Source organism: Nicotiana tabacum, chromosome 24 (assembly GCF_000715075.1).
Source record: "Nicotiana tabacum cultivar K326 chromosome 24, ASM71507v2, whole genome shotgun sequence".
Taxonomy (NCBI): Eukaryota; Viridiplantae; Streptophyta; class Magnoliopsida; order Solanales; family Solanaceae; genus Nicotiana; species Nicotiana tabacum.
The window spans coordinates 16,756,183-16,780,329 of NC_134103.1; the positions used below are offsets into that span (position 1 = coordinate 16,756,183).

Genomic DNA, 24,147 nt, shown 5'->3' on the forward strand with positions numbered 1-24,147 from the left:
GTTGAAAGACTATGATATCACCATTTTGTATCACCCCCCGGAAAGGCTAATGTGGTGGCCGATGCTTTGAGTAGAAAGGCTGTGAGTATGGGCAGTCTTGCGTATATTCCGGTTGGTAAGAGGCCATTAGCTGCAGATGTTCAGACTTTGACTAATCAATTTGTGAGGTTAGATGTTTCAGAACCCAGTCGGGTTCTAGCTTACACACTCGCTCGGTCTTCTTTATATGAGCGCATCAGAGAGAGGCGGTATGATGATCCTCATTTACTTGTCCTTAAGGACACGGTGCGGCACGGTGATGCCAAACAGGTTGCTGTGGGGGAAGATGGGGTTCTGCGAATATAGGGTCGTATTTGTGTGCCTAATGTGGATGGGCTTCGTGAATTAATTCTTGAAGAAGCACACAGTTCTAGGTATTCTATTCATCCAGGTACCGCCAAAATGTATCAAGATTTGCGGCAACATTATTGGTGGAGGAGAATGAAAAAGGATATAGTTGCATATGTAGCTCGGTGTCTGAATTGTCAGCAAGTTAAGTACGAGCATCAGAGACCTGGTGGTTTGCTTCAGAAGTTAGAAATTCCTGAGTGGAAGTGGGAGTGTATCACTATGGATTTTGTTGTTGGGCTCCCACGAACTCAGAGAAAATTTGACGCAGTTTGGGTCATTATGTACAGGTTGACCAAGTCAGCACATTTCATTCCAATGGCAGTTACCTATTCTTCAGAGAGGTTAGCTGAAATTTACATTCGTGAGATTGTCCACCTTCACGGTGTGCCCGTGTCTATTATTTCAGATCGAGGTACGCAGTTTACCTCACATTTCTGGAGGGCTGTACAGCGTGAGTTAGGCACGCGGGTGGAGTTGAGTACAGCATTTCATCCACAGACAGACGGACAGTCAGAGCGCACTATTCAGATATTGGAAGATATGCTCCGTGCTTGTGTTATAGACTTTGGTGGTTCTTGGGATCATTTCTTGCCACTTGCGGAGTTTGCTTATAATAATATCTACCAGTCGAGCATTTAGATGGCTCCATGTGAGGCATGATATGGAAGGCGATGCCGATCGCCAGTTGGTTGGTTTGAACCGGGAAAGGCTCGGTTGTTGGGAACCGATTTGGTACAGGATACCTTGGATAAGGTCAAGATTATTCAGGATCGACTTCTCACAGCTCAGTCTAGGCAAAAGAGTTATGCCGACCGTAAAGTTCGTGATATTACATTCATGGTTGGAGAAAGAATATTGCTCCGGGTCTCACCTATGAAAGGTGTAATAAGGTTCAGAAAGAAGGGCAAGTTGATCCCTAGGTACGGACCCTTTAAAATTCTTGAAAGGGTGGGTAAAGTAGCCTACAGGCTTGCATTACCACCTAGTTTATCAGTGGTTCATCCGTTGTTCCAAGTGTCTATGCTCCGGAAATATCATGGTGATCCGTCCCATGTGTTAGATTTCAGCTTAGTCCATTTGGACAAAGATTTGACTTACGAGGAGGAGCCGGTGGCTATTCTAGCCCGGCAGGTCCAACAGTTAAGGTCTAAGAGTTATCCTTCAGTTAGGGTGAAATGAAGAGGTCAGCCGGTAGAGACATCTACCTGGGAGTCCGAGTCGGACATGCGGGGTAAATATCCACACCTTTTCTCTAGCTCAGGTACTTTTTCTAACTCCGTTCGAGGACGAACGTTTGTTTTAGAGGTAGAGAATGTGATGACCCAAAATGTCAGCTTTAAATTTAATAAGTAATTCTGTGTTTTAAGACCTCGAAAAGCACCATTTATCATTCCTCGACTTGTGTGCACAGTCCGTAAAATTTTCCGGAAAGCTTTCATGTGACAAATGGATTAAAATGTGAAATAGAGCTTTAAAACTCAATTGAGTTGACTTTGGTCAACATTTTTAGCAAACGGATCCGGATCAGTGTTTTGACAGTTCTGGTAGCTCCGTATCGTGATTTGGGACTTGGGCATATGCCTGGAATTTAATTTGGAGATCCCTAGCTCAAGTTATGACCATTTAACGGAACTAGCAATTTAAAGGCTAAAGACTTTCAAGTTTGACCACGGGGTTCACTTTTTGATATCGGAGCCAGAATCTGATTCTGGAAATTTGAATAGCTCTGTTATGTCATTTATGACTTGTGTGCCAAATTTGAAGTCATTCCGGATTCATTTAATATGTTTTGGCACAAGATTTGCAAATTGAAAAGTTTAAAACTTAAAGGTTCGAATCGAGGTGTGAATTGTAATTTTGATGTTGTTTGGTGGGAATTGAAACCCCGAGTAAGTCTGTATTATGTTATTGGACTTGTTGGTATATTCGTATGGGGTCCCAAGTACCCCGAGATTGATACGGATTGAAATCAGATCAAAAATTGGACTTAAGCAAAATCTGAATTTTTTCTTCTGTTGTAATCGCACCTGCGGATTTTTGCCCGCATGTGCGAGCTCGCAGAAGCGAGCCTTACATCGCAGATGCGTCCAGGCGTGTCCAGGCTTCGATCGCAAAAGCGTGTCCGCAGGTGCACACCAAATCACGCAGATGCGGGACTGGACTGGCCTGGGGTCTTCGCAGGTGCGGCCATTTTGCACAGAAGCAGATGTCGCAGGTGCGACAGGAGTGTCCGCAGATGCGGAACTTCACCTGGCAGCCTGGCATCGCAAATGCGAGCTCTGTCTCGCAAATGCGAGTTGGCAAATGCGGAACTTTTATCCGCAGATGCGAAAATGACTGGGCAGAGCCCATAAATTCGGAAGTCGCCATTTTTACTCATTTTTGAGTTTCAAGTCTCGGATTTGGACGATTTCAAGGGGGATTTTCACGACTTTGAATTGGGTAAGTGTTCTTTAACCAAAAGTGATTGTATTTCACAAATCCATGTCTATATTCATCATTTATTTCGGATTTAGATGGAAGAAATTGGAATTTTTATAAGTTCTTCCAAAAACGAAAATTTAAGATTTGAAGGTCCATTTGATATCGGAATTAGATAATTTTTATATGGTTGAACTCGTAGTGGAACGGGTATTCGGATTTTGCGAGTTTTTCTGGGATTTGAGACGTGGGTCCCACTGTCGAATATTTTAATAAATTTTGGATATTTATCCGAAAAAATTATAAATTCATATGGAATTAATTACTATGATTCGTATTGAGTATATTAAATTGTTTGTGAATAGATTTGAAGCTTTTGGATACAAATTTAAAAGGAAAAGATGTGGTTGAATAATTGATTGAAATTTGCAAAGCGAGGTAAGTGTCGTAGGTAACCTTGACTTGAGGGAATAGAACCCTTAAATTATTTGTTATGTGAAATGCATGTGAATGACGTATAGGCGAGGTGATGAGTGTCTATACGTCGTGAAATTAATTATTTTCCTGCTTACTTGAAAAACCATAAATTGTTTTAAATCATAAATTAACTATTATAATAATTATTTCTCTCATATTCTTTGTCAAATATTAATTCTTGAATTCCTGCATTAATTGTTACATGTTATTTTAATTATGTGTTTTAATTGTTATTTGACATTTAGCATATTAAATATTAAACAGCCTATTTTCTCCCTGATTTCCATAATAATTTATTATTTATCATTGTTTGTTTCATAATTAAATCATAATTATTGTATGCTTGTTGTCTTATAATTTTATATTAATTATTGTATTTATTGGGGAAATTTCTTCTATAAGAATTGATTGAAATGGATATATTGGAGGATCGGGTTGCACGCCGCAACAGACTTATATAAAGTCCATATTGGAGGATCGGGTTGCACGCCGTAACACACTTATTAAAAGTTAATATTGGGGGATCGGATTGCACACCGTAACAGACTTATTAAAAGTCTATATATACTTGATTGAAATAAATATATAACAGACTTGATTAAAATGAATATATTGGAGGAGCGGGTTGCACGCCGTAACAGAACTGAATGTGAATATATTGTGAGAGCGGGTTGCATGCTGCAACAGAACTGAATGTGAATATATTGTGAGAGCGGGTTGCACGCTGCAACAGAATTGATGGAAATGGATTCAATTATTATAAATGAGTTATCTGATTTATTTATATTACTGTTGTTGTTACTAATATTGCGTACAGGTAATGTAAGTTACCCGCCTTAGCCTCGTCACTACTTCGTCGAGGTTAGGCTCAGCACTTACCAATACATGGGGTCGGTTGTACTGATACTATACTCTGCACTTCTTGTGCAGATTTCGAAGTTGGTCCCAGCGGCGTGCCATAGACTTGCTCGGATTTCGGCTACTCGGAGGAGACTTGAGGTATAACTGCATGGCGTCCGCAGTTCTGAAGTCCCTGTCTATTTTACTTTAGCTGTGTGTTTGTTTCCAGACAACTTTATTTTATTCAGACCTTTATTTGTATTATTCTACAAGCTCGTGCACTTGTGACACCAATTCTGGGATAGTATTTAGACACCGTTGTTTTATGGATTAATCATTATATTTCAGACTTTACTTCCGTACTTATTTCGTTGTTATAAATAAATTTAAAAATTATTTTAAAATGGCTAATATTATTCTAACGTTGGCTTGCCTAGCAAGTGAAATGTTAGGCGTCATCACTGTCTGAAGGTGAGAAATTCGGGTCGTGACAACTAGTGGGACATGTCAATTGTTAGGAAATGTATTAGTATCTTGGCACAGCAAGAAACAAAATTGTGTTGCACTATCAACGATTGAGGCAGAATACCTAGCCGTTGGAAGCTGTTGTACACAAGTTCTATGGATTATGCACCAACTTCTTGATTATGATTTATCTCTTACATCCACTCCTATCCTTTGTGACAATACTAGTGCTATCTGTTTATCAAAGAATTCTTTGCATCATTCTAGAGCAAAGCATATAGAAATTAAACATCATTTTATCCGTGATCATGTAGCAAAAGGTGACATTGTTTTAGAGTTTATTAGTACTGATTCTCAACTTGCTGATATTTTTACAAAACCTCTTTTGGAAGAAAGATTTTGCATTCTCCGAAATAAAATTGGCATTGTGCCAAATCTGTAAATCAAATATTTCCTTGAGTGTTTAAAATATTTTACCCTATGCTAGAATATTTTATTTCCTTACTTATATGTGATCTAATTACTTTTCTGTGTAAGCGTAATTTTTGCAAGTATCGCCGATCAGTCACTGCTAAACCATCACTTCCATCTGAACTTGGCCTTTCCATTAACCAAGGCGTCTCTTCGCCCTTCCCAAAATTTTCAATAAAAACCCTCTGTCTCCAATACTCCTCTCATTCTCTACCAAACAAACCTTCACACCATGGCCAAAAGAAATCCCTCCTCTGCAACCAGACGCAGTCGAAGGTTTCAAAAATCTCTTAACACTGAAGAGCCTGTGGATGTGGAGTCATCCATTGACTCAGATTTTCTCAGAACAGACAATGAAAGCAGCGAATCATCTGAAAATTCTCCCATTAGCCAGAAAAATGTCGGCAAGAGACCCATGGAGCAAACCCCCAAAAAGGCTGCATGCAAGAAGGGTAAAGTGGAACGCTTGGAATTTGGTCTTGAGGACAAGCTAATCTTCTACGGCCCCAGTGAAAAGGCAAGGTTTGAGTCATACAAGTCAAAATATATGGCTTATGGACGCTCTGCAAGTCTCTCTCTTATGAAAAGTCTTCATTGTGATGTGACTGCAATTATCGATTTTCAGAACATTTCCCCTCTCTTTGACACTATTGGAAACTCTGTGTATGAAGAACCTGTTAGAATGTTTTATGCAAATCTTTTCGTGAATGATAAAGATGATTTGGAATCTATGGTCTTAGGGACTAGAATCGTTTTGGACTCGTACTAATTTGAAAAGATCTTTTCCGCCAAGTTTAGTAGGTATGATGTGTTTGTCCAAATTTTTTGGCCCAAAGATTTTGAAGTGCCTTTTGATGAAGCAAAAAAATTTCTGTCCGATAACCCCCCTCACATTGGCACCAAAAATCTTAAGTTTGAACACCGTGTCTTGGCCCATATGATTGCCACTACTCTCTTTCCCAGATCTGGGTCCCTTAGCTCTTTGTCCACTAGAGATGTCTTTGTCCTCTATTGTCTTGTTAATAATAAACGTCTTGATTGGTTTGTGTGGATTCATCATTATATGCTTGAGAGTATTAAGGACATATCCTCCTCTGCTACATGTCTGCCCTATGGTCTTCTCATCTCTCATATTCTAGAAGTCATGAAAGTAGACTTGGCACCCTTTACACCCAAGTACACCACCAGTACTTATGATAAGACAGCTTTTTCAATGATGGGGTACACCCTGGGTAATGATGGATGGGTTAGGCGAGCCAAGGTTGAAAGTACTCCAGCGCCAGTTGAAGTCCAAAATGATCAACCAGCTTCTCAGTCGACTACCTCTCAGAAGCTTCAACAAATTCAACATTACCTTGATGGAGTCAAGTTGCTTCTTGTTGAGATGAAAGAACATGTAGATAAAATCAAGGACGTCACCAAGGAGATAGGTGCAGATGTGGCCAAACTCAGGATGGACATAGGAGCCACACGGAGACAAGCAACCATGGCTTTCAATTCTATGAGTGAAAAGATGGACAAACTCGTCAAGGACGTTGAAAATTCCTATGACTCCTTCTGCACCAAAGTGATCAACACCCTCAAATACTTCCTGGGAAGAAGTTAATGCATCTTGCCATGATGTTATGCCAAACAATTTCTTTTGCTTATGCTTATTTTGGGTCTGTACTAACTAAGCCTCTGCTGAAGGCACTACTTCTGCCGCTCTAACCACTTTATTAGTATGTATATTTTATCCTATATTATTCTGTGTGCTTTTCTTTCCTTTTTGATTAATGTCAAAGGGGGAGAAAAAATATGAGTAAACACCAACAGGAGGACCTGCAATTACAGTTATTCAGGAGAAGATGGAAACAGCATAATCTCAGGGGGAGCAACATCTTCAAAGGGAAGTATCTTAAATTACTGTTTACTCCTTCTTGGTTGTCATCATCAAAAAGGGGGAGATTGATAGGTTTAAGTTTAAGTTTCAATGATGACAATATTATCTTATGTTATATTTGCAGGACTAACAAAAAGGAAAGAATGGAGATGCTCAGCAAGATGCGATTGCTACAAGATTCGAAATAGCAAATAATGATCAATCAAGACTCGAATAAAGATATTGTTGCTACATCAATGGTCAATCAAGAGAAGCAAATTTATTCGTCCTCAATCAAAGGAACTCAGATTGCCAATCATGGATACTCTAATCAAGAAGCTCGCTAGTAATTATTTTGTATCCAGAATTAAGCTCACTCCAAGCAGATCAAAGCCATCAACGATGATGCAAGCTATCAAAAAAAAAGGAAGTTGCAATTCACATCAAACAAAGGGGACGAAGAAAGGACAAAAGACATGGGAGACAAGTTGAGTGGGAAACACATTATAGTGGGAGACACTTGGAAGTGGTGCTTCTTGTCATCAAGCACTCCTTGGATTAATTAAAATCCACCAAATAAAGACCATCTGACATGTGCATCTTCAAGGAAAATATGAAGCATCTCGGTATGGAACAATGCACTCCATAGTTTAAATAACTTCCAGCCCATCTCTCTCGGTATGGAACAGAGCACTCCAAGAGCACTCCATGAAGAAATCAGAGACACTCCGCTGGAATACAATACTCAGCTCTTTGAAAGAATCAGAGACACCTTGTTGGATTAAAATACATACACACAATAATGTTTGCCTATAAGTTACTGAAAAATTCAAGCAACAAGTGCGCAATTACATACATTGTATTCTAAGTCTGTCTACTTCTTAGTTCAAACACTGGAATCTTTAGTTATCAGTGTCTCAAAAGATAGAAAGATCTAGAACACAAAAGAGAGTTGTGTCAATTACTCAGAACTCAAAGTGTGATATTGTTTGTTGGTGGTGAACGCGTTAAAATCATCTGTGTTGTAACAATTTCAACGATCTTAAGGGAACCCTTGTGACCCAAGGAAAACTGGATGTAAGTACCACAACGGTATCGAACCAGTATAAATCGTTGTGTGTTATTTACTCTTCTTCACTGCTTACTTTCATTCTGCATTGTGATCAGTCAACTAATACTTGTGTTAGTCGATTAATTATTAAATAGTCAACAATTCAACCCCCCCCCCCCTTGTACGTTCAGTGATGAGTACTTGAATTTGTTAACTGCAGAGGAATCACAATAACTTATGAACTTAAAATGATACATTAATTATAAAACTAAAAAAATTTAAGTTAGAATATAATAACCTCTATTTTTCAGTTTTTTATTTTATTGAGTTAGCTTTAAGATCAATACTCATCATTTTCAGGAATTTACACTTTTATTTATAACTCAAATACATTTTTATATAATATTTATGTGAGTTTTGCAAAATATTAATACTCATTGAAACAGAGCTCGTACCCTGAAACTAATATAATATAATAAGACTCCTCATCTAAACCCACAATATACCACTAGCAACAACAACAACAACCCAGTATAATCTCACTAGTGGGGTCTGTGGAGGATAGTGTGTACGCAAACCTTACCCCTACCTTAGGGTAGAGAGACTGTTTTTGATAGACCCCGGGCTCCCTCCCTCCAAGAACTCCTCACCTTGCTCTTGGGGTGACTCGAACTCACAACCTCTTGGTTGGAAGTGGAGGGTGCTCAACCCACTCTTGTCTAAATTGTGATCTCACTTGATAATGACTTGAAACGGATCTCAAATGTCACTAAAGTAGAAACGCCTAACTTCAAGTTATCTAAGATTCAAAATCTTACGCTGATACATAGTAAGGCCTTATTTGTTTTCATTTAATGAAGGTCTAAATCTGAATAGTTTAGATTCTAGCAATATTGGTTGCATGAGAGTTTTAAGCATGTGGCGATCCAATCATCATCGATCAAGGGTCAGAATTCTTGACATTAACACTGAAGCTATAAGCACTGTCAACACTCTCATACCGCGAATCAAAGTGTGGATTCACCACTAGCTCCAACCGTGTCTCTGGAGCAGTACACTCCTCCCATACTAGAGATTCCAACTTCTTCCAAACTCTTTTTCCACCGACGAGACATCTGGTATACCAACAACCTTTGAATTTGGTTTGGCATCTGCCATTCTCGTCGTCTCCAGCAGTCCAGTTTCTACTAGATTTTCAGAGAAGGAAACAAGTTTATCACAAGGGCTAACTACCTCTCTTATTGGCATTTCATCAAACACCATGTGCTCGTACTTCACAACAAGATTGTTGTTAGCAACAGATTCCTCTACTTCTTCTACAACTTTCCACACTTGGGACTTCCCTTCCACTGTTCGATATACACCAACTACCGACTCCAATTCCTTATGGATAATATCTTCGTTGTTTGCAATAGTGACACCGAGAAACAGAGTTTCGGGAGCACAAACCTCATGAGAGAGGAGAGAATCTGTTGCAAACCCCTGTAAATCAAATTCACAGTAGGACGGTGGAGTATCCATAACTTCTGGTTGCGGCTTAAGTTCTTCCAATCTCTCCTTCTATGGAGCTTCTGGAATCACATCATTAGTGAAATTACTAACAATGAAAGCACTGCTTAATCTTTCATCAGTTGAAATTTTCTGATCAATGGAGCAATCGGTACGAAGAGACCCAACATTGAAAGTGTTAAAAGCAGGTTGATGTTGAATCGGCAAAGTCGAGTGGAAATGTTCAAAATTGTAGTTGATTCCAACCATTCTTGTGCTAGGAAGGACACCCATGTTTCCGGATAGGGATCCCATAGCCATGCCTCCTTCTGGAACCACCCCAGCGGTCAAAAAATTGGGAACAACAGTAGCAAACTCTGACGGCTGGTAGGCATAAGGGACAGACCGGAAACACCCAGCTTGCCAAGGTTGATGTTGACTGAAATTAGAGGTGTATAGAGGATTTGTTGGCTTGAACTGCTGATAACCAATATAGTAAGCTCCATGTCTGGTATTACAATAACCGGAAGAATTAGGATCTTGATAGGGTGAATAACTGAAATCCTGCTAAAAATTTGTAGGTCTAGAACCTGAAGCGGTAGCTGGAATATTTGATATATTGTTCCTCCATGGATGCCTAGCACGTGGGTCATTATAACAGCCAATATGGTGAGCGAAATCTATCAATCTCCATTACAGCAGAGGTCAAAGAATCAATGCTCTGATACCACTGTTACGAAAGCTGAAATTCGAAGGAAGAAAAGCTAGCTACAGCTAAACTAAGCTAAGAAAAGAAAGGAAACTAGGGCAAAAATAGATAAAATTTTCATACATACATTTAAATGAATACAAAAGCAGAATACAAAGAAGCCCTAACAAAATGGGTCTAACTTAAACTATTAAAATAGTAATGGAGAAACTGTGTAATTAGAGAAGCTAAAGGGATCAAAATGCAAAGAATGAAAATTGACTCTTCCAATTTAAATCGTATCACGGTGGGTGGTTGGATGAGGGGGAAGAAGAGGAGATTCCATTCCTGTAATAACTATAAACTCAGCAAATCTGTTTCGCAAAAATATCACCTATAAGTTAAAAAATCCTTCAGAAAAAAAGAAATTGTCGAGCAGAAAAAAAGACTCAGATTGTCACAAGAATAATTCAGAAGAAAGCAACTTGAGATTTGGTGCGTGAACCGAAGAGGATAGTCATTATATTATACCTACAAACTGGCGATTTGCGAGGGCCAAAGCTTAAGCTTCAAGTGCACAGAGAAAGAGTGTTCCCGATGAAAATAGCACCCCACAATTAATAGTTTTGGCGGATATATGGACATTGACAGCTTATAGGAATCATTGAATCAGTCATCTTCATCACTTTCATATTGTTGACATAGCCATAGTAGACCATTGCTTGTCCCACCAGTCTTTTCTGCCTCTTGCTGGTTTCCTTCTACTGTCTTCTTGCTGTTGGAATCTGAGGGCGGCTTCTTAACTACAGATATTTTGACTGATGAGGACTTGAAAATGATTTTACCATCACTCGATGATGCTTTATCTGCAACATAAGTCATGAAAACAGGGTCAGATCCCTAAAAGGCTATTTTTCTCAGTATTAATCACCAAATGACCAAAAAAAAAGTATCTAGGACCATTATTAGTTTATTTTCAAAGTAAAACCAGCAAAATCTATGATTATTGAAGAGTTAATGGCATCTCATCCATGAAATTTCAAGGCTGAAACCTCTAACTCACAGCCCTCCATCCCCACCCCCAATCTTTCCTCAACCCTCCCCAAGGAAATAAAAGAGAGAACGAGCCATGCAAAAAAAAAAAAAAAAAAAAAAAGAGAAAGACAACAGATTGCTTCGTGGGCAACTATGCATTCACTATCATCACCAGCCTCCGATTTCAAGAAGCAAATATTACACGCAAGCGCAACGGATGGAAATCACTTCAAAGACTATTCTTCAAATGGAAATTCACTCACGTGATTGTCATAAATGAAGGGTATTCTGATCCAAAAAATATATAGAGACATAAAAGGTTATAGGAAGAGTAGAAAGCAATGATACACTCAGAACAAGAATCAGATGGGTCGACTAAACCAACCTTTGTTGATAGAGCCGTCAGTAACGCTGGCTTTTGTCAAAAAATTTGTGGGTTTTTCATTAGGTTCCTCAGAAACCTTTCTCCTCTGCATTTAAATAATAACAAGCTTAATGTTAATAAGAAACAACAAAAAGAAGATCGAGACTTCAGGCATGATGAAATTTCAGATTTCAACATAACAGTAAATGCTCTCAAGTCTCAACAAAACTGTCCTCTAATTTTGCGGATGGACATTGTAATTTTCTGCTTCTATTTTTTTTGAGATGGTAATTTTCTACTTCTATTTAGTTGCATGTAAAACATACGACAGGTCTAATGCAGAAGAGATTGATCATTTGGTAGACGCTGCCACTTCTTGGGCCTCTGTAGTAAAGGAAGATAATTAACAGAATTTTATAGTTCCTTCGCACATTTTATGTTCTATTTAAATAAATGAAAAAATAATATACAGATCATTTAATGATAATATCAATCTTATGCTATTCAAATATCATAATGTAAAAGATTCCACGACAAGCTTCGTGCTACAGCCAAGGCGTTGAAAGAAAACTCTACTTCCAAGATTGTCATTTGGGGGTAATTTGAGCTAATTCAACAGCATTATGGTACTTTCCTGTGCACTCAAGTTGCCGAGCAAAGGGGACTAAGCTTACCATTCTAGTGTAGAAAAGGTTCTGATATCATAAGTGTACCCAAAACACAGTTTGTAGCAAAGAAGCCTAAAAGTGAGTCCCCGCACATAATCCCAAGTCTATTTACTCAACCATTGATGGACGACAAACTAGGAACACTACCAGTTTTATAAACAATATATAAGATTGCTCAAGTGACAAAAACAGATCTACAAGGTGCTTCACCTTAGAGCATAACAACTATCTCTAGCGTTGCCCCCGATTTTTCGCTAAGCATTACGTCCATGTTCAGGCTCTAAGTGGGACATACGGGTGTTTCAAAAGTTTTGAAGGTATATGATTCCTACATTTTATGTTTGGAAGGTAGCACGGATGTTTAGGAGAGGGGCGAGGAGGTATGAAACAAATTAGAAATATTTCAGAGAAGAAAGCAAACATAGTCGCAAATGTCCCGACTTCAAACTGTCATATCTCCTAGTTTATAATGAATTGAGATATGAGCCATATATAAAAGGAAAGGTCTCTGAGTTTAGTTTCCAGAACTTCAAACCGTTCATCATTCTGACATTCCTACAAAAAGTTATGACCCTTTTACCAAAGAGTGGCATAACTGCCAAGGCGTGGCCACTCATAGTAAGTGTGGCCATTTCAAGAGAACAAGCTAAAGGGGAGAAAGGGATGGGGTCTCGCTACGCGTTGGCACGCATAGCTACGTGTTGGCACGCATAAGCCCTGCTCCAAGTATAAAAAGGGGCGACGGGAAGAAAGAAAAATTATTCTTTCTCTATCACTTTTTAAGAGCTTTTGAGGAGAAATCAAACTAGGGTTCCACACTACGCCCCCAAGGTTAGATCTTTACCATGAATTCACATTATTAAAAAGAAACTAACATCACTTAACACCTTCTAATTCCTAAAATCTAGGTTTCCACCCAAGAATCAAGGATCTTCAAGACCCAAAACTTAGGGTTTGTGGAGGCACTGTTCGAAGGTAATTTTTGTTACTTCCTAGTAATAAAGTTACTAACTTTAATGCTAAAGTTCTGGAAGGACAAGTGGTTGGGACCCGTGGCACTAAAGGATGAATTTTGCAACCTATATAAAATGGCAAGCAATCAGGGATCCTATGTAGGACAGAACTGGAATCACAACATTTGGGATCCTCTTTTCATAAGAAACTTTCAAGACTGGGAGCTGACTGAACTAATGGAGCTATATGCTAAATTAGCAGGGGTTACTGTCAATCCACATGTCAGGGATAGTCTGAAGGAGCTTTTACAGTCAAGAACGGATATGCTCACTCATGCTCCAACAAAGAACTGATCGATAATTGGCCATGGAAGCTAATCTGGAAGACCAAATTACCTCCCAAAGTGATTTTGTTTTTGCTGACTGGCTTTGTATGAAGCCCGTCTTACTCAGGATCTCCGACTTTAAATAGATGTTTCATGTGCAGAATGAACTTCGAAAGTGTAAGACATCTTTTTTGCATTGTCCAGTAGCAGCAGATATTTGGAGCATGTTCCTATCTATTTTTGGGATAGCCTGGATCATGCCTTGCCCCATCAAAGATGCATATGAAAGTTGGTGCTCTTGGAAAGTTGGTAAACCCATCAAAAAGACTTGGTTATGCCTGCCTCAATTTTTTGGTGTATTTGGAATGAACGGAACCGTAGGTGTTTTGATGGGATCTCAACTTCAATTCATGCTCTTAAAGCTAAATGTTTAGTGGATTTATTTAGCTGGCTTAACAAAGCCCCTGTATCTAGCTGTGAACAACTTTTGGAAGGTCTCTGCTCCTTAGTTATAGATTAGTTTTTGTATCTGAGCAGCCACCTTTTTACTCTATTGTAATTTTTTTTTGCATCTACTTGATGTTACTTCATCGAAAAATTAAAGTTACTAACTTTATGATGGATTATAACTAGAGATTATGAAATAAATAAGAATTATGGGCAAAAGGTTATGAAAAGCGATTAATGGCCAATAATGCCTCCAATGGATCGAATGCTCAGTTTCAATTCTAGTGGCAAAACTTTTGAATTAAGAAGTATCAAAGAGGAAGCTAAGGGATGGTATATTTTTACAGAATGTAGCAGAAGATTCTCAAGCAAGATTAAAATAGATGACAACAACCTCCGATGGGTGTGCAAAGCTTTGATCGAAGATTCTCTCCAGACTGCCAACAGCTGCAAAAGATGGGGTAGGAAGGTGCAAACATACACTTTCCGGGTGGTCCAAAATTTCAACAGTTATGGTCGGTTAATTAGAATTGAAGCTATCATAGGGGCTAACAGATCTGCAATCATTATACCGGAAGGCAATTACAATAAAGGATGGGGGAACATAGCAGGTATGATACAAGGTTATCTGGGAACATATGTAGACCCAAGATTTTATCTCTATGCTGATCAATCAAGGTCTTATAAGGAAGCTGCTAATATATCACATTGGCCAACTACAAATAATGCCAATGTTGGACATGGAGCACTCCACGAAGAGCTCGGAAATAAAAACTTCCTATCGAAATGCCTCATAGGTCAGTTCAATGACCCATTTAGCTTGAGCCCAAAGGTAGAAGTAATTCAGAAATGGTTCACAAGCAGATGGCAAATCACAGCGGGTCTCAAGGTCACTCCCATCGAGCACAACCAGTTCCTTTTTGAGTTCCCTTCCAGATTCGAAGTAAACAGAGTCAAAACTGGTGACTGGTTCTGGAATGGAAGAAGATTGACCTTGAAATGGTGGTCTCCGGTGGCCGGAGCAGATATGAAATCTGCAAAATCGGAGCATCGATGGGTGAAAGCTTTGGGAATTCCTATCCACACATGGACGGCGGACACTTTCAAGTTCATCAGAGACAAGTGTGATGGCTTCGTCGATATTGACGATGACACTAAACATAGAGTTCACTTTTTTTGGGCACGTATCTGTGTGGTTAATCGAAGAGAAGAATTACCAAAAAATCTGGAGCTGATTACGAAGGACGGGGGCTTTGAAATCTCGTTACTAGAAGATGCTCATACAAAAATCAGACCTGCCGGAAAATCCTTTTCCGATGAAGCAAGGGAGAAGATGGCAGAAGTGGGCACCTCGAACCCTGCATCGGACACAGTCTCACATGTAGAAGGACAGGTTGGCAGGAACCTTGCATCAGGAACAGTCTCACATGTAGAAGGAAAGGTTGACAGCTTCAATTTGAATGCTGGTTCATCTGGAAAACCAGTAGATAAAGGGCCACCAGCTATATTGGTCTCTGATAAAAAGGGTAAAGGGCTTTCAAATCATTAACAAAACTCGGGCCGAGGAGCAGATCAAGAATATTACAAAAAAGGCCCAATTAATAAGAAGACCACATCAAGGAAGTCAAAGGAGTTGAAGCTTTTTAATGAGAAAACAGTGTGGAGGGTAACAGGACTTAAACCCGACCCAAATGCTTCAAAATTAAAAGAACTAGCAACTGAACCCTCATCTTCGAAGGAACAGAACACGACACAATCTTGCCCCATGACTTTGGTAAACCAGAGTCCAGATAACTCCCCTTCAGACGCAGATGATGAAGGGATCCCAGAAGAGAGTCCACAGGCCACTTTGCATACATTCGCCGACACTAGATATGGTCCCAGCAACTAGCTTAGACACAGACTTTTCTTCTCGGGCAGTATGTGAAGCCCTCCCACTGACATGGTATGAGGGAGGTTCCAGCGCACAGCTTATTGATACTCCATCCCTAATCGAGACTTCAAAATGGACCAAACTCACTATGGTCAAGGCGTGCAAGGCCTTTGGGGTCAATGCGACAGGGTTCGAGCATGATCTTTTGAACATAATTCTAAGGATGGAGCAGCAAAGACAAGTCCAAATCCAACAACAGGAATCAAAATAAAAGGCAGGGAAGGAGAAGAGGAATAAAGGAGGGGAAAAGGAAAAGATTAGCATGTGGGATTAATTATGACATAAGAGGGCGGCAGGTTAAGGGGTTGAGGGGTAGGCAACACCATTCATGTTCTGGATGAAGCTAAAAATCTTGAGTTGGAATGTGCGGGGGTTGAATGAGGATTTGAAAAGAAGCACCATTAAATCTCTCATTCAGAAGTGGAGGGTGGATATTTTGTGTTTGCAGGAGACTAAGGTAGAAGATTGCTCTACTAGAATGATTCAACAATTATGGGGGAATAGATAGGCTGATTGGGTGGAGTTAAAAGCTAGTGGTACCAGGGGAGGGACTGTGGTGATTTGGGACAAAAGAAAGTGGGTCAAATTAGATGCACACTGGGGGTCTTATTCCATCTCTTGTATATTAGAAAGCACCACAGAAGTATTCAGATGGTGCTTCACAGAAATCTATGGACCACATAACAATCCAGAGAGAGAAGTAATGTGGAGTGAGATTGCAGGAATAAGGGGACTTTGGGAAGATCACTGGGTAGTGTGAGGTGACTTCAACGTTGTTAGGTTTGAGAGTGAGATGCTGAACTGTACCAGCAGATCAAAGGCAATGAAGTTGTTCTCTGAAATTATTTAGGACCTAGATGTTATTGATTTACCCTTACATGGGGCTCAATATACTTGGTCTAAAGGAGATAATTGTTTGCAAGCCTTGAGAATTGACAGATTCCTTATCTCCAATGAGTGGAATGACTCTTTTAATGTTGTGAGACAGATTGCTTTGCCTAAGGTGATTTCAGATCATAGACCAATTATTTTGGAGAGTGGTGACTGGGATGCAACCCCTTCCTTCTTTAAGTTCGAAAATATGTGGCTTCAATCAGAAGGATTTCTAGGCAAACTAAAGAGTTGGTGGCAGAATTACACATTCACTGGTAGAGCTGATTTTATCCTTATGCAAAAGCTAAAAAGCCTAAAGAAGGATATCACTACTTGGAACAGGGAAGGGTTTGGAAAGGTGGAAACCAGGAAAAACAGGGCACTAGAGGAGCTAATGGCACTAGAACAGGCTGCAGAAGACAGACAGTTGACTTTATCTGAGGCGAATCAAATGGTCAGTATAAGAATAGAATTGCAGCAATTAGCCAAAGCAGAAGAAATTTCATGGAGGCAAAAATCAAGGTGTCTTTGGCTTAAGGAAGAAGACAGAAACACCAAATACTTCCAGAAGATTGCCAACTCTCATAAAAGAAGCAATTGCATCGACAAACTCATGATCGGGGATGAGATCATAGAAGATAGGGAGCAGATAAAGCAGGAGACACTGGATTTTTATGAAAACTTGTACACTGAGCGGGAATGTTGGAGGCCATCTGCTAATTTTGAAGAAATTGCAACCATTACAGAAGAAGAAAAAGAGGGTTGGAGGCATCTTTCAATGAAGAGGAGGTTTTTACAGCAATCAGCTCTAGTGCTCCCGACAAGCACCAGGACCCGACGGGTACACAATGGCTTTCTACCAGCACTCATGGGAGTTCATTAAACATGACATACTTGCAGCCATGAGTTACTATCACCAGCACTGTTGGATGGTTAGTTCATGTAATGCATCCTTCATTGCGCTTATTCCTAAAAAGAAAGGGGCAATTGAGCTAAGGAACTACAGACCAATTAGTCTAATTGGCAGTGTGTACAAGATCATAGCTAAAGTCCTAGCTGAAAGGTTGAAGAAAGTAGTGGGAAAATTGGTCTCAAATCAACATAATGCATTCATACAAGGAAGGCAGATTACAGACGCTTCACTAATAGCAAACGAGGTCCTTGATTGGCAGTTAAAATAAGGGGATGCAGGGATCCTATGTAAGCTGGACATAGAAAAAGCCTTTGATCAACTGAATTGGACCTACCTCATTACCATTCTCAGGCAAATGGGATTTGGGGAAAGATGGTTAAAATGGATCAAGTTCAATATCTCCACTGTGAAGTACTCCATTCTAATCAACAGGAGCCCAATCGGTTTTTTCTCTCCACATAGGGGATTGAGACAGGGAGACCCACTCTCACCATTCTAATTCATATTAGCAATGGAAGGACTCAGTAGGATGTTGGATAAAGCTAAGCAGCTGCAATGGGACGGGTTTTCACTTCTTGTGCCCACAATCATACATGAATTTGATCGTGGTAAGACATAGAATTTTTACCACTTCGGATGATTATAATTTCTTACAAACTCTACTAGAGTTATAAGCAAAATTTCTTGTCTTTGCTTGTATTTAAAATCATATTATAGAATTTCACGAATTTAAAAGAGAAAAATAAGGCAAAATACTTATCTTAAATCCAGAATTTATTCCTGAAGGAAGTTCATGGAACAATTGACAATCATTATGCTCAATATTATATACAGGTTGAGCACCATGCACGTATCCCAAAGCCTGGTGACCGAAGCAGATTCCTAGAATAGGAATATCAATGTATTCACCCAAGACTCTCACGCAAATTCCTATATCTTCTCTTCACGGGGGTTTAATTTCTCAAACGCTAGACAACTAATTAATAGTATATCTACAAATTAAAACAACCGCCCTCTACTCAGTTGGTTAGAGTCTCGTGTTGATAACGTGTTATAAAACAATAAAAGAAGAAGAAGAATATTGTAAAGAAAAGTAGGGAGAGAGAATTCTTATTGATTTGGGATGAATTACAATGGAATAGAACCCCTATATTTATAGGGAAAAAGTGACTTAGCCACCAAGTAACAAACCCTAGAATCTCTCTAAAATATAGAGATTCACCTTAGATACAATTATATATATATATATATATATATATATATATATATATAATACTCTTACACCATCAATTCGTTTGAACCTATCTGACCGGGACGGAGTTTAAGGGGGGAAAGGGACTTTTGAGACTTGTAGTCCAAAACAATCTATAAATATTTGTGTGGCAATAAATCATCTGATTAAGGGTGAAATGGGAAGTTTAAAGTTACATTCTTCCCAAATTTAGAAAGGGGTCACTCTAACCCCTTTCTTTTGGAACTGACAACAAAGGAAATATGTTCATTCTTTTTGAAACGGAGGGAGTAGTAATAATAATAATAATAAATAAATAATAAATAAAACATAGTACTTACATTAATAGTTCTCTAACAAATTTAAAGCCTATTCCTAACTAGTAAATATCACCTATATGGATCTTTTTCTTCTTTTCTATTTTATCATTAGCTAAGTCTACACTGATTCCAAGGATTTATAGATCTTTTGAGACAACTTCCAAGGATTGTAGGTCTCCATTGTGCCCTATCTTTAGCTAAGTCTACATGGACCACCTGATTTTTTTCTGATTGTGGACCACGTGATTATTGTTTGTATGCTATTTGTATCTACAAGATGCTACAAAGAGAAAATAAGACACCAACTTCAAAGTTACGACTAACTCAAGAGGACATAGCAAATTGTTCATGTCTAATCTACTGAACAAAGTAGGAAATTGTTTAAAAATGATATGAACGCAGGCGGAAAATTTGTACATGTCATCAGGACAATCAATAGATAAAACTATAGATCTAATGTATGGTACTTTCTTGGTATTCAAACCCATGAACAAAGCATAAATCATACACGACATTTATTAAAGTCTATTTTGTATAGAAGCAGGTTGATGCAACATAAAAGATGGAAAACCGGCACTTGTACCTTAAGAGAGTTGTTTTCTGACCCTGAACTTTCTGGGGCAAAAAAAGGTAAATCATCATCGTCCTCCTCAAGCTCTTCATCAGGGATTCTTTTGATTATCTCTCTTGAACCCTGATTTGACACAAGACCAACAAAACTTCTTAAGAAATTAAAGCTCTTAGAAATACCTATGAACAAATAACAGGTATTCAGACTATCATATACCAACCTGGAAAACTGATCTTATGAGAGCTTCATCTTTTTCCTCCAGCTTCCTCGCCTGTCAGGGCAAGCATTAATATGGTAAACAAGGCAGTCCATCAAATGTTTCACCTACTCATCAAATAATTATAAAAATGTTCTTCAACAGATCTTCATAAACCATCACGATCCGGTGAAGAGTGGCACTACTAGGGCTCCCCTATTAGTTAGTAGATCTTAATCACATAATTGTTTTCATCATCCTGGATAACCAATCATTTAAGTGAATACTTTCTTTTAAACTCCTTCGACTCTTCATACTACTTACTGGACTCAACCTTCTACAGATATTTTCAGTGCTAAAAACCTCTGTGATTCTTCACTATCGGTTAAACATCTCCAATGATCTCATAGAGTTTGAAATGTGTGGTTTCACCCATTTCTTTTATTTTTGGTAATCCCCTCTCTCCCAGAGTTTGAACAGGTGTCTTGAGGTTGAGGTAGGCAATCACTCAACATCTAATACGAGATGGTGTTCAAGAAGTAAATAGAAGAATTTAGCCTGTGATTTGATTCTTAATTATAGGAGCTATATCGTCAATTGAGAATATAGAATCCCAAAAAATAAAGGTCCAGAATCCCAATAGTGGAGCATGTTAATTTGATCTGATAAACTACTATAGCTTTTGAAAGCTTTGGTCACAACTGATCTCAAGCAAAAGCCACAGTATGTGCCAAAAGAAGTTCATAACATTAGCAACTTTATGTAGGAATGAACTTAAGTTCTCTAAATTTATCAATCAACCAGTATTGTGATAATGCTGAACACTAGTCATCAAGGACCACATTTTCACTCCTATTCAAGCGGGAAAACAATATAAAACACAATCATACCTTTGCCTCATCTGCCCGCTGCAAAGCTTCAAGCATTGCATCTACGCTCACAGTTGCATGTCTTGACTGGAAAAATGGAAGATCAAAGGTATGAAACTAACAGAAAAATATAAATAAATGCAGCAATATAATGCAAAAAAAACATACATAAAACACAGCAATATAGTTCGAAAAAAACATACATAAGTGTAAATCTTGATCACAAAATAATTTAGTCACGAAAAAAGTGAAGAAATAACTTCAAGACTCACCTTCATGGATTTCATCTCATCTAATGCAGCCATAATATCCATTTCTCTCTTCGAATCCAAGGTTCTATTTTCTAATGACTTCATTGCATCACCCATTTCTTCAGCATCTCTTTTCTGTTTCTCCTTCTCCATTTCCTAAACAAAAAAAAACATAAACATGAATTCACAAGATACTGGAACCTACTACCCTAAAAATTGGAAATTTATATAACATAGGGTTCGCACTCCTTCCACTGGGGAAGAAGGTGGTGAATAGGACTTTAAGTTGATAAAATTCTTACCTCATCTTGGCCACGCCAAGGCTCAAAATTCCTAGTTGCACCTGATTCAACAGTATAATCGGAATTTTTTGGATCTGTCTTATATGTAATCTCTGCGGAACACTTTGTGCACTTGAAGTAGAATCTGAAGATTTGTATTCCTAAGTAGGTCTGCATAATTTGACACGTGATTATAATTCACATCAACAACATATACATACATAGATATAGAGATATATACACAGAAACATATGAATATATTAGACTGATTGAGTGATTTCTACTACAGTGTAACTTTTGAAAGAATTATCACTGCCTGACCATTCCAAAAAAAAGAATTATCACAGCCTAACTTACTGCTCAAATTTCTAAAAACAAAGGGGCATACTGAGTAAGGACTTCAGACTGGCTAGTTAGTATGTTTAATGTCAAGCTACTCTCTCTTAAACTAAAAAATAAATTTCTTAACAAGATGCCTCTTATAGACTTATACACAACATGTTTTAATTGCAAGAAGACAGACACTAGATGATTTATTTCTACTGTTGCTTTTTTGTAAACAAATTTTAGATGTTTCACTAATTGTTATTGAGCCATTATCAATTTCTATGATTTAGGGATAAAATAGCCACTTTCAAGAGTGAAGGATGAAATTCCAAATTTCTGTGCAATCTTGACTTGCAAAAATCATGCACCAAGCACTTTTTTCTTAATATTCAGCTGGGGAAAATGGGTTTAAGGTGGGATCTGGTTGTTTATTTTCATTCTCATGTTCCGGTTCCTGATTATGTTGCATCCAAATATATTCAGATTACAATGCGGATTTAAATCAGCAAATCATCTGCTCCTATCCTATACATTTTCTCTATGGAGGTCCTCAGCCAAATGATGGATAAGGGCAGGGAAAGAGCTATATAAATGGCTACCAAGCTACTGGAAGACAACAACACAGTGCAGGGTAGGTCAATTTCCTTCACCGATGATGTATTAATTAGAGTGACACCGAGTATGAACACTAAGGTATCCTAAGGGGATAATATTATGGTTTTAAGTCGTAAGTTCATCCAAGATATCAAAGTGTGTGGTAGGAAACGTATAGCTTGCGATCTAGGATGGCAAGTCAGCGGATTTCCTGGCCAAAACATAGATGTCATCATGTCTAAGCTTTCTATCTATCTGACGAAATACAAATTTAAGAACATTAGCAGCACGAAGAAGCAATTCCTTGGTGTTTAACTATACAGACAAAACTAGTACTAATTAACAGCAATTTGCCAAACCTCTATACATATTTGATTTAATTCAGGCTATTCAGCTATCCATTTCAAAGCCAAGTCCGAATCTTTCACCAACAGTCACCCAATATATGTACTATCCAATTGAGATTCGCAATATAAGTATTGTCCAATTTTTAACCAACAGTCGGCCATTCTAAAACCTAGCAAGAATTCCAATTGCCACTACATACATAGGTTTATCAGATACTCATGACACTTCAAAAATCAACTTAATGAAACAAAAGCATCTCCAAAATAACACAAGAACAAAAAATTAAAGTTCACCAGACTCGCTCACCAACAACAACAACACCAACAACACCAACAAACCCAGTGTAGTTCTAGAAGTGGGGACTGGAGAGGGTAGAGTGTAAGCAAACCTTACCCCAAAAGGGCAGAATAGCTGTTTGCGGTAAACCCTCGCCTCAGGAAGGAAAAAGGGGAGACTCGCTCACCACCAATATCACAAAATTCTCAACTGGGCAATACATATAACACAAATCCTAGATTCCCTAATTGCAAGGGTTAGCAATAACAGCAAAGGGGTAAGAATTGTAAATACCTCGCCAACGACGTCCTCTTTGCGGGAATTGAATTTGGTGCCCTTATAGATGTAATTGCCGCAAGTAGCACAACGAATGCTCATAGGAAGCATCATGCGCACTTTCATCTGCTGATTCGGAAGCTGCCTCCGCCGTGGAATCTTCGCCGGATCGAAATCCGGCGGATAATACTTGTTCAATACTTTCCTTTCTCCCATGGCTCCTTCTTCTTCTTCTCAGTCCCAAATTCTAAATTCGATTTTTCTATGAGTGAGAAACGAGCGGCTTCTATATTGGTTATTAGCAAAACCGAACTCTTTTTGAAACTTTTTCTTCTTTCCGGTTGGAAAAGGAGTAGATTCGTCCCTAACAACGATTTCTTTTTTTGTTTGTGGGTGACTCTGCTATTCGGTATAGTAGTTTCGAAGTTGATACTATTAGATTGTATTGTATGAATATACAATATAATACTATATGGTATTGTATTATATTGTAATAGTGAATTTGTCCGTGTTTCGTGCGGTTATAAAAAAATAATAAGTAAGTTTAATATATGCATATTTGAGTTTTAGTTTATAAATTTATTTTGAAAGTTTCTCAACATTTGAAAAAGAAGAAAATATGTGAAATAATAGAAAAAACCAAAGAAATAAAAAAACAAATAAATATGCATCCATCTGTAGTAAACATGAAACTTGGCCATTCCTCTTTTCTTTACATTTTTTTATTTTATTTTTTCCTATTTATTTTCTAATATTCCATCTTTAATAATATCTTGTTGCATTACATTAAGAAAAAGTTATTTATGTGAGGAGATGATGTTTAGTCTAATAGAAATCATTTGTAGTTCACAAATTAAAAGTTAATATGAAATCCTTATGGATATTACTACATGTACATTTTGAAGAACGAATACATGAAACGGCGTATCCAAACTTTAGGATT

General features: G+C 38.3%; 1 protein-coding gene across 4 annotated transcripts; it reads right to left on the reverse strand.

The window, feature by feature from the left end:
• Positions 1-8,761: 8,761 nt before the first annotated feature.
• LOC107807710 (uncharacterized) lies at positions 8,762-23,622 on the reverse strand. 4 transcript variants are annotated; one of them, XR_012706598.1, is made up of 10 exons: positions 23,223-23,622; positions 21,405-21,554; positions 21,124-21,258; positions 20,873-20,938; positions 20,007-20,057; positions 19,799-19,909; positions 11,573-11,657; positions 10,684-11,018; positions 10,055-10,152; positions 8,762-9,972 (listed from the first exon to the last, which is right to left on the reverse strand). XR_012706598.1 is itself a non-coding variant. In XM_016632151.2 (8 exons), the coding sequence occupies exons 1-8, from the start codon at positions 23,418-23,420 to the stop codon at positions 10,822-10,824; spliced, it is 993 nt and encodes a 330-aa protein (XP_016487637.1). In that variant the 5' UTR covers positions 23,421-23,622; the 3' UTR covers positions 10,270-10,821. The 4 variants fall into 4 exon arrangements, 1 of the variants encoding a protein (XP_016487637.1); XR_012706599.1 differs by having other exon boundaries at positions 10,055-10,206; XR_001652952.2 differs by lacking the exons at positions 8,762-9,972; positions 10,055-10,152 and adding an exon at positions 10,270-10,546.
• Positions 23,623-24,147: the final 525 nt, after the last annotated feature.